Source organism: Athene noctua, chromosome 1 (genome assembly GCF_965140245.1).
Source record: "Athene noctua chromosome 1, bAthNoc1.hap1.1, whole genome shotgun sequence".
NCBI lineage: Eukaryota > Metazoa > Chordata > Aves > Strigiformes > Strigidae > Athene > Athene noctua.
In genome coordinates, this window is record NC_134037.1 from 22,635,012 (window position 1) to 22,647,697 (window position 12,686).

General features: G+C 40.8%; 1 protein-coding gene across 1 annotated transcript in view; it reads right to left on the reverse strand.

The window, feature by feature from the left end:
• SNTG2 (syntrophin gamma 2) overlaps positions 1–12,402 on the reverse strand; it is a 306,792-nt gene extending 294,390 nt beyond the window's left edge. Inside the window, exon 1 of the mRNA XM_074922311.1 lies at positions 12,331–12,402. Coding sequence (XP_074778412.1) covers positions 12,331–12,402 — 72 coding nt within the window. The remainder of the gene's footprint in view (positions 1–12,330) is intronic.
• Between the last annotated feature and the right edge of the window lie 284 nt (positions 12,403–12,686).

Below are 12,686 nucleotides of genomic sequence, written 5' to 3' on the forward strand. Positions count from 1 at the left end.
TTTGGACTTGCTGTAACATGGTCCCATGGACTATAATCACAATCATGCTGCCCAGAGGAATGGTCCCAAGTCACAGTCTGGATATTGTCTGGAAAACTGCTAATTAGCTAAGAACAAAATTATACTAAGGAAAATGCCAACAGTTCAACAGTATGATCAAATGCATTTTAGTGTTTGGAGCTATGCTGTGGTCTTAGTGCAGTCAATAGCCAGCAATTCCCACCTACAGAAGAGAAAGGATATCAAAACCTATCTTTAGAAGGGTACAGTCTGAATGGAGTACTATTCTGCTTCTACAGCAGTTACTTTACCACATTCAATGAAACTCCCAGACCTTGAGATATGGCTGTCCCTCTAAATCACTGATTACCCTGTGTGGGTAATTACACCAGTGGAGAGACTGGAAGACTATTAAGTCTTGAAAAAATAAGACAAGTTATTATGTTACAGTTAACTGAAACAGACATAAGAAGTATCTGTAGAGCTCATTAGTGAAAGCACCTTAATTTCACAAAAGAACATGAAATTAGTTCCACAAGATATTTGATCTGCAAATATCAAGCAAGCTGATGAGAGACTACTTAGATTGCACTTTACAATTAGCATATCTAACTTTTCATTCTGTTCAGTAGTTCAAGATGACAATTTTCCATCATACATAAGAAATATAATACTCTTTAGTATTTGTTGCAGATTATATATAGAGAATATAAACTACTGCTTAGTTCTTTTAAATCATATCCAATTAAATACAAAACAGAGAATCTGTCAGTGAGCAGAAGCCCTCCTAATGAAACATCAACACCACAAATAAAAGCAAAGATTGTAGTCAGACAAGTCAGTTATAGAAAAACACTATTTTTAGCCCTAAATAACATTCCCTTGTCTTTCATTTTGGAGAATGTTTTGATTATTTAATTTAAAAAACGGAAAAGATCCCTTTTCCCTAGGACAAGAGTTTTTCACTTTATACTGACAGTACTCTCTCAGCTCGCCTTTGTTTGCCAAAGTTTCAGAGGAATACTTGAAAAATAATGAAGCTCTACAAAACAATCTACTTTTTACCACTTATAAATTCCATCCAAAAAGAATTTCTAGAACTGCATTATGTTCATCTCACACCTCAGTGCCATAAACCATGGCAATAGGTTGGTGGATATGTTTTAATTTTATTTATCTTCCTTCTGCTAGATATGCCGGGCTAAGTAATAACTTTTGTAAAACAGTATAGTCTGAAGCTTATTTTCAAAACACAAAAAGATTTTTATAGTTCTTCCAGAGCAGACAACCCTAACATTAATTGCTTAAAAAATATACACAAAACACTCTTTGCACTTGTTTTGTGGTATGTGGCAATGAATCATATATTGGACAAACAGAGAGTAAATTCTATACATTTTAAAAGATGAATTCTTCATTTTATGCTGGAAATTGATGAAGCAAGATGTTTTTGTGGAACAGAATTAGACTGATCCTGGTCAGATTAAAATGACACTAGAATTATGAGAATTACAGAGTCAACTCAAGCAGGTTTAGTACCATTATATTTAGCTATGAAAACTACAGCCAAGAGACATTAAGTTAACCTTACTGACATGCATGAAAGTCTGTCAAACTGCTGAAAACTGAAAAAAAGACAGAGATATCAGACTTAAGTATGAAATTTCCCTACTACACACAGATATGAGTAACCCAGTGCTCCCTGAGGTCTAAGCAGCACCTGTCTGCCTACTCACTCCTTTCACATCCATTGCCTTTAACAACTACCCTGTAATATTTCTGTTCTATAAAAAAAAAAAAAAAAATTTTAAAAACTAAAATTAACTTTTGTTTACTTGTCAACTGGTGTGATGAACTGTGAAATGGAGCATCTACAAAGAGTACATGTTCAGCTAACAAGAAGGCCTAAAAAACATCTTTTTTTTTTTTTTTTTAAGGGATAAAGCAAATTATAAAGAAGGAGTAGAAATAAGTGAAGTTGAGAAGTAGAGCGGTACATATGCACAACAGCACATAAGCAGAATTAGTCACACAATAAACTAAAAAATGAAGAGATGACAAAAACCAAATTGAGTTTGATTGTTAATTGTGGTTGGTTTAGGTTTTTTCCTGACTGGGAGTCAGTAAAAGATTACTCATTCTTTCCTCTTTCCTGACATGTGAAAGAAATATTCTTGAGGGTATTAGTCACAGATGGTTCCAAGTGCTACAAGATTGCCCTTGGTAAGAATTACAATTCTAATTTTTGTTTTCTTACACTACAGGTTCAATTACAGGTAATAAAAGTCAGGAGAAGGAGGCATTCTTCCAAGCTACAATTTATATTGTCTGACTGTTATAAACAACAGAAAGCTCTTTGGGGTTGCATATGCAAATTGGATCTAAACAATTTCAGTTCATTAATTATCACCAGTAGGTTGTTGTGGTTATCATTTTGACAATTCAGACTTCAGACTTGCTTCTTGGACCACCTACCTAATCCAGATATGCTTAAAGCAGATTGCTTTCCTTTGTATTGAGTATATTTTCTGAAAAGATCGTGTTGCTTTTGAAAGTCCTTTGAGATCAACGCATCCTGAAACATCTCCAACACTGACTGCTTCAAAGGAGTTGTGATGGTGCCATGCTTTTGTTAATGTCTCATTTAACAAACACCACTGTTAAGACTTCTGGAAATCTAACTGCAATTAAGAAATTCAATTTTTGGAAATGGAAGGTACACTGACCAGATTTTAGTCCTCATCTTCTGAAACTACGTAAGTAAAATGGGTGATATATATTGAATTTCACTTGATAGAGCAAATACATGTAACTGTAAACAGTGAATAAATTGTCCCATAGCCAATTTCTGCCATCCTTCCCTTGGAGATGACACTATGTAACAAATCAGTAATTTAACCCTAAACTGTTGTCGGTTGGTCATTTTGGCTATGGTAGATTTCAGTGATTTTCTAATGCAAAATGAGTGTGAAGTTTGTCTTAATTATACCGAGGAAATTAGAGGTTTGTGTGGAGATAGATACAGTGGGCTGAAGAGTATCTATTACCTATAGGTTATCTGAAGACTGAGAAAGTCTTCCTTAAGTCTTTGATAACCTCAGAGGATATATAATTTCTATAGATTGCAATAATAAAAATTTATTGCCTTACAAACTGTAAATAGTTCTAACCATAACCTGTTCTGTGATTATCACTTGGAAGTACTATCATATAACTAGCCCATGTATGATAAAGTTCTTGTCAGAAAATTATGTCTTCCCCCTCCCTCCCCCCGTTTTTCACATATTACGAGTACAGACACATACAGGTATGAACACTAGTTCCAGTAGAACCAAAGACTCATTTAATGATCACAAAACTCTGAATAACAGACTTAAGATTTTAGAACAGTAAAGTTACTCTTCAAAGCACACTAAAAAGTCTAATCTTTTTATGTAATGTCATTTTTCTCTTATTATTTAAAAAATACTATTCTGTTTGTTTAGCAGATCAAGAATATGCACCATATGATGCACCAGATGCCTCTGTAATTAATTCATCTTTTAAATGAAAAGTACAATAAATAGGTGCAAAAAACAGTGTGTTGATGGAAATAACTACACTGACCATTCAAAACTAGAAAAGGAAAAGATTTTATAAAAAGCAATAGCTACATCACAAAACAAGACTGTCAGACTGAATTGGCAACATATGCTTACTTATGCTTCAACTCTATTCTGGAAATAAGCACACAGATTACTGTATATCCTTATACTGCCATTCCATCAGGGCTCATGAAGGGCGGCAGAAGAACGTGTAAATGCTACATTTACAAAAATGCTGTGTAAGACAGCAGGATATGTTGAAAAAAAAGAAGACACATCATATAAAATTAGATTGTAATGCCTACTTGAATAAAGAATATTTTACTATTATAGAAGAAACTTGCATTTTATTAACACAATACCTATGAACAATTCCTTAAGCCTTTCTAAAAACATGACTTAATACTGTTAAACAGGATTTGTATGGAAAGATGTGGCTATTAATGTCCTTGCAGTATTTACATCTTACCTGCAGCCAGTGAAAAAAAAAAAATCTATCTCTTTGCCTGTTGACTGAACAGGTTTGCTGGAGAGGCAGATGGCAACACATGCTTGTGCAAACAGTTTTCTGATATGTATGTGTCCTCATGACATACAATGTGAGATCAATTCTGACACTTTCCTCCAATAAATATAATAGCTTTACAGAATCACAGAATCATCTAGATTGGAAAAGACCTTGAAGATGATCCAGTCCAACCATTAACCTAACACTGACAGTTCCCAACTACACCAGATCCCTCAGTTCTATGTCAACCTGAGTCTTAAACACCTCCAGGGATGGGGACTCCACCACTGCCCTGGGCAGCCCATTCCAACACCTAACAACCCGTTCTGTAAAGAAATGCTTCCTAATATGCAGTCTAAACCTTCCCTGGTGCAACTTGAGGCCATTCTTGTCCTATCACTTGTTACTTAGTTAAAGAGACTCATCCCCAGCTCTCTGCAACCTCCTTTCAGGGAGCTGTAGAGGGCGATGAGGTCTCCCCTCAGCCTCCTCTTCTCCAGACTAAACACCCCCAGTTCCCTCAGCCGCTCCTCGTATGACCTGTGCTCCAGACCCTGCACCAGCTTCATTGCCCCTCTCTGGACACGCTCGAGTCATTCAATGTCCTTTTTGGAGTGAGGGGCCCAAAACTGAACACAGGAATCGAGGGGCGGCCTCAGCAGTGCCGAGTACAGGGGTCAGATCCCTTCCCTGTCCCCGCTGGCCACGCTATTGCTGACACAAGCCAGGATGCCATTGGCCTTCTTGGCCACCTGGGCATACTGCTGGCTCCTGTTCAGCCGGCTGTCAATCAGCACCCCCAGGTCCCTCTCTGACTGGCAGCTCTCCAGCCACTCCTCCCCAAGCCTGTAGCGCTGCTGGGGGTTGTTGTGGCCCAAGGGCAGCCCCCGGCATTTGGCCTTATGGAAACTCCTCCAGTTGGCCTCAGCCCATCGCTCCAGCCTGTCCAGGTCTCTCTGCAGAGCCTCCCTGCCCTCGAGCAGATCAACACTCCCACCCAACTTGGTGTCACCTGCAAATTGACTGAGGGTGCACTCGATCCCCTCGTCTAGATCATCAATAAAGATGTTAAACAGGAGTGGCCCCAACACCGAGCCCTGGGGGACACCACTCGTGACCGGCCACCAACTGGATTTAACTCTGTTCACCACAACTCTTTGGGCCCGGCCATCCAGACAGTTTTTTACCCAGCAAAGCCATGAGCAGTCAGTTTTGCCAGGAGAATTCTGTGGGAAATGGTGTCAGAGGCCTTACTAAAGTCAAGGTAAACAACATCCACAGCCTTTCCCTCATCCCATAAGCAGGTCGCCCTGTTGTAGAAAGCCGTACACTTGGAAGAAGACTGCTTCTACAGAGGAGACAACATAAATATTCATTACTATCTCCCATATAATTTAGCACTGTTTTGAATGTGTATGCTTGTTCTGTATTTTTCCTGTTACATACTAGCTATAAGCTACATAATATAATATATCCGTATTCATGGTGATGATAAACATACAACTCCTTAGTTACACAAGCAGCAGAAGCAAGTATGTTTGGGCTCGTTAAATGAATGAGTATTCTCAAAGAAGTCTACATCCATGACTGGATGGGACAGAACAGTGCATGATCAAAGGGGTAAAAAAAAAAAAAAAAAAAAAAAAGAGAGACAAAAAATCCCTCAACAAAATTGAGATACAGAAGAAAACTGTAAAACTGAAAAACATTCTCCACGTAATGTTTGGGGAAGTTTCATCATCTATTCAGAAAATTTAAAGTACTGAAAAACAATTTACCGAATCCAAATTTACAAAACCCCTACTCAAAACCTTAACTAAATACCTCTTTCCTTCAGCTTCTCCACTGGTAAAGTAGGAACAACAGTGCTCACCCACTTTACAGTGTATTCTGAAACTTAGCACACTACACTACTGCTTACAGTTTAACCAGTGTACAGAAAAATGTTAACAACTGCTAGCATGAACCACAATAATAGCACTGTGGCAGTTCTGTCCACCAGAGTACATAGTGTGCCTAACACACTGTTTTTCTGCTGGCTATGTGAAAAGAGCACACATGAAAAAAAATCACAAAACACAGGCTGAGCTACCCTGAGCCCGATTTCAACTCCTTCCATTTGTTTTTAGGCCTCCTGCAAAACTGGGCATAAATGGGAATTCCCATCAAAAGGTACAACCACCAAACGTCCATTTTGAGGCAAGAAAGAATCACTAAGAGATGATGATAAAGATTTGATGCCGAAAGGCCTTGATTCCATTTCTGTCTGGATAAGACTGCTTCTGTGGTCTGCAACAAACCAATTAACACCTTTCTGTTACACATCTCTAAGTGCAGAAGTCAGTACTGCTTTAAATCAATGAAGTCCTATGGAACTTGGCCGCTCAGGCTCTGGGAAGTATGTTTATATATAAAAGTGAATGATAACCATTCATGAAAAAGAACTACTCTGGATGCACTTTTGCACTGCAGATCACATTACACAGAACTTGCCTGTTCAGGGGAAAAGTTTCTCAATTTTTATTCATCATTCAGACTTAGAAGTCTCATATAAACTACGCAAAGACAAAAATCCCAAAACATCAGGCATGAACAGTCCTGCAAGTTTGGTATGGTGGAGGGAGGCATTCTAAGTCTAATGGTTTTACTGTATTATACAGTGTGAGCATGCACTGTGCCTCTCTAAATACAGTACAAAAGAACTGAGGTTTTGCATTGATTTTCCTGCCCAGAACTTCTCTAAATACAACAAATGCATTTTGTCCCTACTACAATCTGAACTTCACAAGGAGATGATAAACGAGATAATATTGATTAGATTCTGCTAAAGGGTTCCAGCTCTTCAAGGTTATATCCTTTAGAGAGTTTGTAAATCTCATTACAGAAATCTGCCCGCTGATATACATAAATAAAGAGTGACAGAAGAGTTCCAGCATGACAGCTCTCACTGGAGTCACACTGTTCTTCAGAAAAAGTTCAGACAAGCAGGTACAGAGGAGTTCAAAAGAGTAGAATCTGCCTACCTTTTTCAAAGAAAACGGACCAAAACCAATTTAGATCATATCTGTATTAAATGAGTGTTACTGATAAAGGGTGTCTGGAGTGAAGCACAATCTTGGACCTCCATTGGTTTTAACTGTCAGCTTTGTCAGTAATATGAAGCATGAGCAAATCCACTAAATTGTTACAAGTACTTTACTTTAACACACAGTTTTTATAGTAAATTAATGTCAGTCAGCATCAGCCTTTCCCTGCTTTTGGTGGGAGGGAAAAAAAAAAAAGTATGATGCAGCATGCAAAAAAAACAAGTACAAGAATCTGCTAAATTTCCCTCAAGTTATGTATTCATTCTTAAATTCTTAACTAATGGAGGAAAAGGAGAGGCAGAGAGGCACTTTCACTAACCATCTGTTTTTTAAAAACTTTGATTGCTTAGGATTTCTCTCTGAGACATCGGGGGGGGGGGGGGGGGGGGGGGGGGGCGGGACACAGGACCAGGGATCCCTTCTGCCCTGGTGGACAGAAGGCTGTACAACGGCACCAGTAGACACTGCCAGCCATGAAAGCCAATGGCATCAACAATAACAGAGACACAATCCATGCAATCATTTCTCTTTACTTGGCACTCATTAGACCGCATCCAGTTTTGGGCCCTGAAAAACAACCCAGCAGGGAGCAGGTTTCCCAGAGCAGTTGTGCCGTCTCCCTCCTAGGAGGTTTTAAAGATGCAATGGCAAAAGACCTGAGCAACTCAGTCTGAATTCAACACTGTCACTGCTCTCAGGGGAGGGTTAGGCTCGCAGACCTCCCAAGGTCCCTTTCAACCTGAGTAGTCTGATTTGTGTTTGCTGTCTCCATTTTCATGATGCCACTGACAAGCAATACTAGGTGTCGGTGTTGTAGGAACACGGTCACGCCCTGTTCCTTCTGCTGAGCTCTACTACCATTTCTATTCTCAGCAGTCTCTGCACTCCAAAGTGAAAGGGATTCTATTTATATTTATCTCAGAAAACGTTTAAAACATCAGAAAAAAATTGTTTACAATATGAAACACAGATCTGAGGTGTAAAAAGAATACTAACGCTGCTCTTTTTCTGAGACATTGTTTTTCAGAGCCGCAGGTGGGCACAAGTGTTATTTCCATTAAGATGTTAAAGCCATAAGCTTGAATATGTTTTTTATTGGTTTGATAACCGTTTTCATCAAGATATGTGCAGGTAGAAGCAGGATTCAGATTTGGTTTGTGATGGTAGGGAAGCCAAGTGAAAAAATGTGAAACATTTGCATATTCTGATATCTAGTCAGTACTTGGCAAATTAATAGGATCTCAAAACTACCAATTTCACAGATTTTTAGGGTAAAAAAAAATCTTCCCAAATTAGTAGGAATGCAACAAAATTTGCACTGGAAAGTAATTATTAGGTTTCACACAATGCAATCCATGGACATGCCCTATCATGAAGCTCCACCATCTGTTTTCTTCTGTTTTCCATCCCCAAATCAAGAGACAAATTCTGTTCATGACAAAAGTTTCTGAAATCAGCTTTTGCCCAGCAAGGAATTTTAACAGAAAATGAGTGTGTGGGAGGAAAGGCTTCAATTAAGAAGTATATCCTATTGATTTGCATTGCGGCATAGACAGATCTTGCAAATAATCTTGAAATCCACGTCACCTAAGTGCTGAGAGAACTTTTAATAAAAAGGATTGGAAGAATTGAGGCTTCTTGCAGTCACATACAGTATGTCTGCATGCAGTCCAACCCTAACAACATACTGGTGTGGAATATTAATGGTGGTCACCTATTTTAGGAAAATGGCAAGATTAAATGTTGACCCTGAAAAGATAGGGAAAAGGCAAGACACCGATGTTTGTGGTAACATGACACCTAGTGTTCATTTTTAGGAAGTTTCTATATTAGTGGGTGCCAAATTTTGAAAAAAACCCATCAATGCCTCAGGACTTGCTTTCCAAATGAAAAAATAAAGGTAAATATTTACATCAACATCTCTATCCAAGTATCTAAATTACAAAGACATAATGAAAAAAAAAAAAAAAAAAAGAGGAGGAAGGGAACAGAAAATCTGCATGTTCTGCATCTCCTCCCCTTACTGAGTGCACAATTTGGGTAACTCCAGAAATAAGCGCTATCCGAAGTTCCACATCATCTCTTTCCTTTGGGTTTCTGCTGAATAAGAAAAGTCTACTGATAACTTCCATACACAGCCACAAAAAAGCTATTAGAAAACGGGTTTATGACACACTACATGCACAACAGAAGTTTAACAGAATTACCTATTCTAAAAAAACAACAACCAGTGGCAAGGTTTAGTTAGACATAGCAATGAGGTATACATTTTTATTTCTTCATTTAAAATCCTGGCATATCAACAGTACGAGTGACTGTAAGGCTATCACTCTCTTTCTTGTTTCTAGCAACACAACGAAAACCACAGTATCTAATGCATACTAGATCCATCAGACCATAAAACCCAAATAAAATCATGGCACAGGCACTCGGACATATTGAGTAACAATTCCTAAGGGATTTGACCTCTTGAGTATTTCTGAGGGGCAAAGAGGAGAATAATTGTATGAGAGGCCAGAACAAAAAGTTCATTACAGATAGAGGAAGAATACACTGGCTTTCTGAAATCAGCTCAATAAGAATATGTGTCTGATCCTGAATGAAACAAGTATCAGAAATTACACTGAGACCGGCAAAACATTAGAGACAAGGTCTGACTGAAACTTCAGTTCTATAGAACAGAACATAAACAAGTGCACTTCAATGAGTTTATAGATATATTACAAGAAACATTCTTGAAAGAGCTTGTTAGTGTTAAAAATACAAACACACAGAATACATTAATATCGTATTTCAAATCTAGCATGCTTTCTTTAATTTAAAAGTATGCTGAATTACTTTCCAAGGAGTAGTATTTAATTGTCATGCTTCTTGAAGAGGAAAAAAAAAAATACACATACCTTTAAGACTGCCTAGCTACCACAGTCCCAGACAATGAACTAGACTCAGCATACAATATTTAGTAGTTAAATGGGAACTACTGTTATTATATCTTATTTCTGAGAAAAACGTGCACAGATACAGTCAATGCACCAATATTAAAATATACATTTTTCTTTTAGCAAAGTAAACAGACTTAGATTACAATACTGTTAAATAGGGAGATGCAAGTCAAGCACTTGTCACACTGTTAATTATAAAACAAGTCTGTATTTTTTAAGATGTTTTGAGCATAATTCTCAGCAGAGGTTGAGTATGTGGCATCTCTGGGGAGCCAGGCAGTTATTAACTCACATAAATAAATATCTACTATAAGATGTCCCTGTTGAACTTAAAGTTTATACGGCTTTTAAAAAAAACAAAAAAACAAAAAACACCAAACTATATATACATGCATTGTTTCACTCATACACGTCTATTTAGAATACTCCGAAAGTTGTTTTGTGTTTATCGGAAACATACAGCTTGACAAAAGTCTAGATTCATGCCACTATTTCCCATTTAGGGTCTAGATCAACTATATAGCCACAAGCCTTTAGTTCCTACCTATCTTGTCCAAAAGGTCAGTTCACCATTCATTCAGCATCTACTTTGCCCCAGGGAGAAATCCCATGATGTCAGCAGGAACAGCAGTCCTATTGGCCTTAAACATATACATTTAACACAACTATAAGAACACTAATCATGAATTTCACGTAATAATAGTGATTATCCCTCACCTTTAATGCTGAAATACTCTGAACTGCCATACAACCTACTCAGCTGTTAACATTTTAGGTAATTGCTGCACAGATTATTTTTGCAGTTCAGGAACAGGTTTTACAAATTAAGAGCTGTGGAACAGCTTTAAAACACAGGATTCTAGAGTAGGTTTAATTCTATTACTTCCTTTTGAATTACAGAAATTCTAAAAAGCCAAAGGATTAATGTTTGCATCTCTTCACACACAGTTGAAAGAAAGATGCAAATACACAGAGCATACAGTGCAAAAGCCGGCTAGGACAAGACAACAGTTTGTTTCCACGGGTTTCTGTGCAGTTGTCATACATGCTTATGATTTCAGGTAGCCTCTGCCCTTTGCTCCCACACTTTGCATCTTCCAAATATTTACTCTCAGTCTTACGATTAGAGAGGCTCAAAGCAGTTATGAATTCACTGTGAGGGGGAACACATCTTCCTGCACCCTTCATGCAGCTGATAGGAGACACCTTCTAAACAACATTCCGGATAAAACATGAGGGAGATAACGCCGCTTTCCTTTAAAAATTGCAAGGCTGCAGTCACAGAAATAGCTTGAAAGGGAAAAAAATGAAAGGGCTGTTTATCTTAACACCTGTAAATTATTTTATAATAAATGCAATGACTAACTTTTTAGGCGGTGACTGAAAAACACTGAGACTACACTTCAACAAAATAACTTCACACACCAAGAAGAACGGCACGTTGAACCCCGGAGTCTGTAACGACTCTAAAAGGTATGCAGGGCATACCTACTACATTTTATATAAATCAGTGACAGCGGAGAACCGCCGTCAGAGGGCATCATTCATAAATGGTTTTCCAAATACGTTGCCATGAAGTAGCAAGTTATTTTCCAACTCCCTCACGGGCTTCTCCTAGAAGTGCGTGAGGTGCTAAATACGTCGAAGTAGCTAATTTTTTTTGTCGGCACAGGCTTACATCTGGGTCACAAACCGAGCGATTCAACGCCGTCCCCGGGAAACTCCACCTTCGCACTGCAACCTGTCACGGCGGGTTGAAAATCGCGACCGCAGCAGGTACAACTCCGCAGCGCGGGGGACAAGTCCCACCCGACCGCGCTCGGACGGCCGGTGCCCGCCCGGCGCCGCATCCCCGCGGGCCGTGGGGGGCGCAGGGGGCGAAGCGCGGCAAGGCGGGAGTCCCGCCTGAAGGAGCCGCGCTGAGCCCGGGCACCTGCCGCCTCATCTCTCCGAGAGCCCCCCGGCGTCGTGCGGGGCTGGCAGGCCGGGCCGCCGTGGCGGGCTGAGGCGGGGGGGAGCGGCGGGACGGTGGGGGCTCCCCTCCGCCCGCCCGGCCGGCGCCGCCCCGCTTCGCTTCCCGCTTCCCGCTACCCTCACGCAGGCGCCTCCCTCCCGCCCTCCGGGCAGCGCCGCCGGCGGGACCCTCCCCACCCTCCGCCCCGCCGCGGGAGTTGGTGCCGGGACGGGCTGCGGGGAGAGCGGGTACTTGCCCAGGTGGGGACGAGGAGGCTGCCGGGGCGCTCGAGCGGTGCTGGAGGCGGCTGTTTCCCCGCCACGCTCATCTCCTCCCATGCAGCTGCCGTAGTCCTCTCAGACGGGCGGCTCGGCGGGACGCGGCGCCTCAGGCACCGACTCCCAAACGCCCGCCCCTACCGGCAGCGCCGGCGTCCCGGCTCCGCGGGGCAGGCTCGCACCGCACCGCGCTCTCGCCCGCGGCCCGGGCGGGGCGGCACCGGCAGGGCGGGCGGGGGGTGGGACGTGGGGGGGCTCGCCGGGGACTCGGAGCCGGCGGGGAGAGGCAGGCGGCGGAGTCGCGCTGGCTATTTAACTTCGCTCTTCTCCGGGG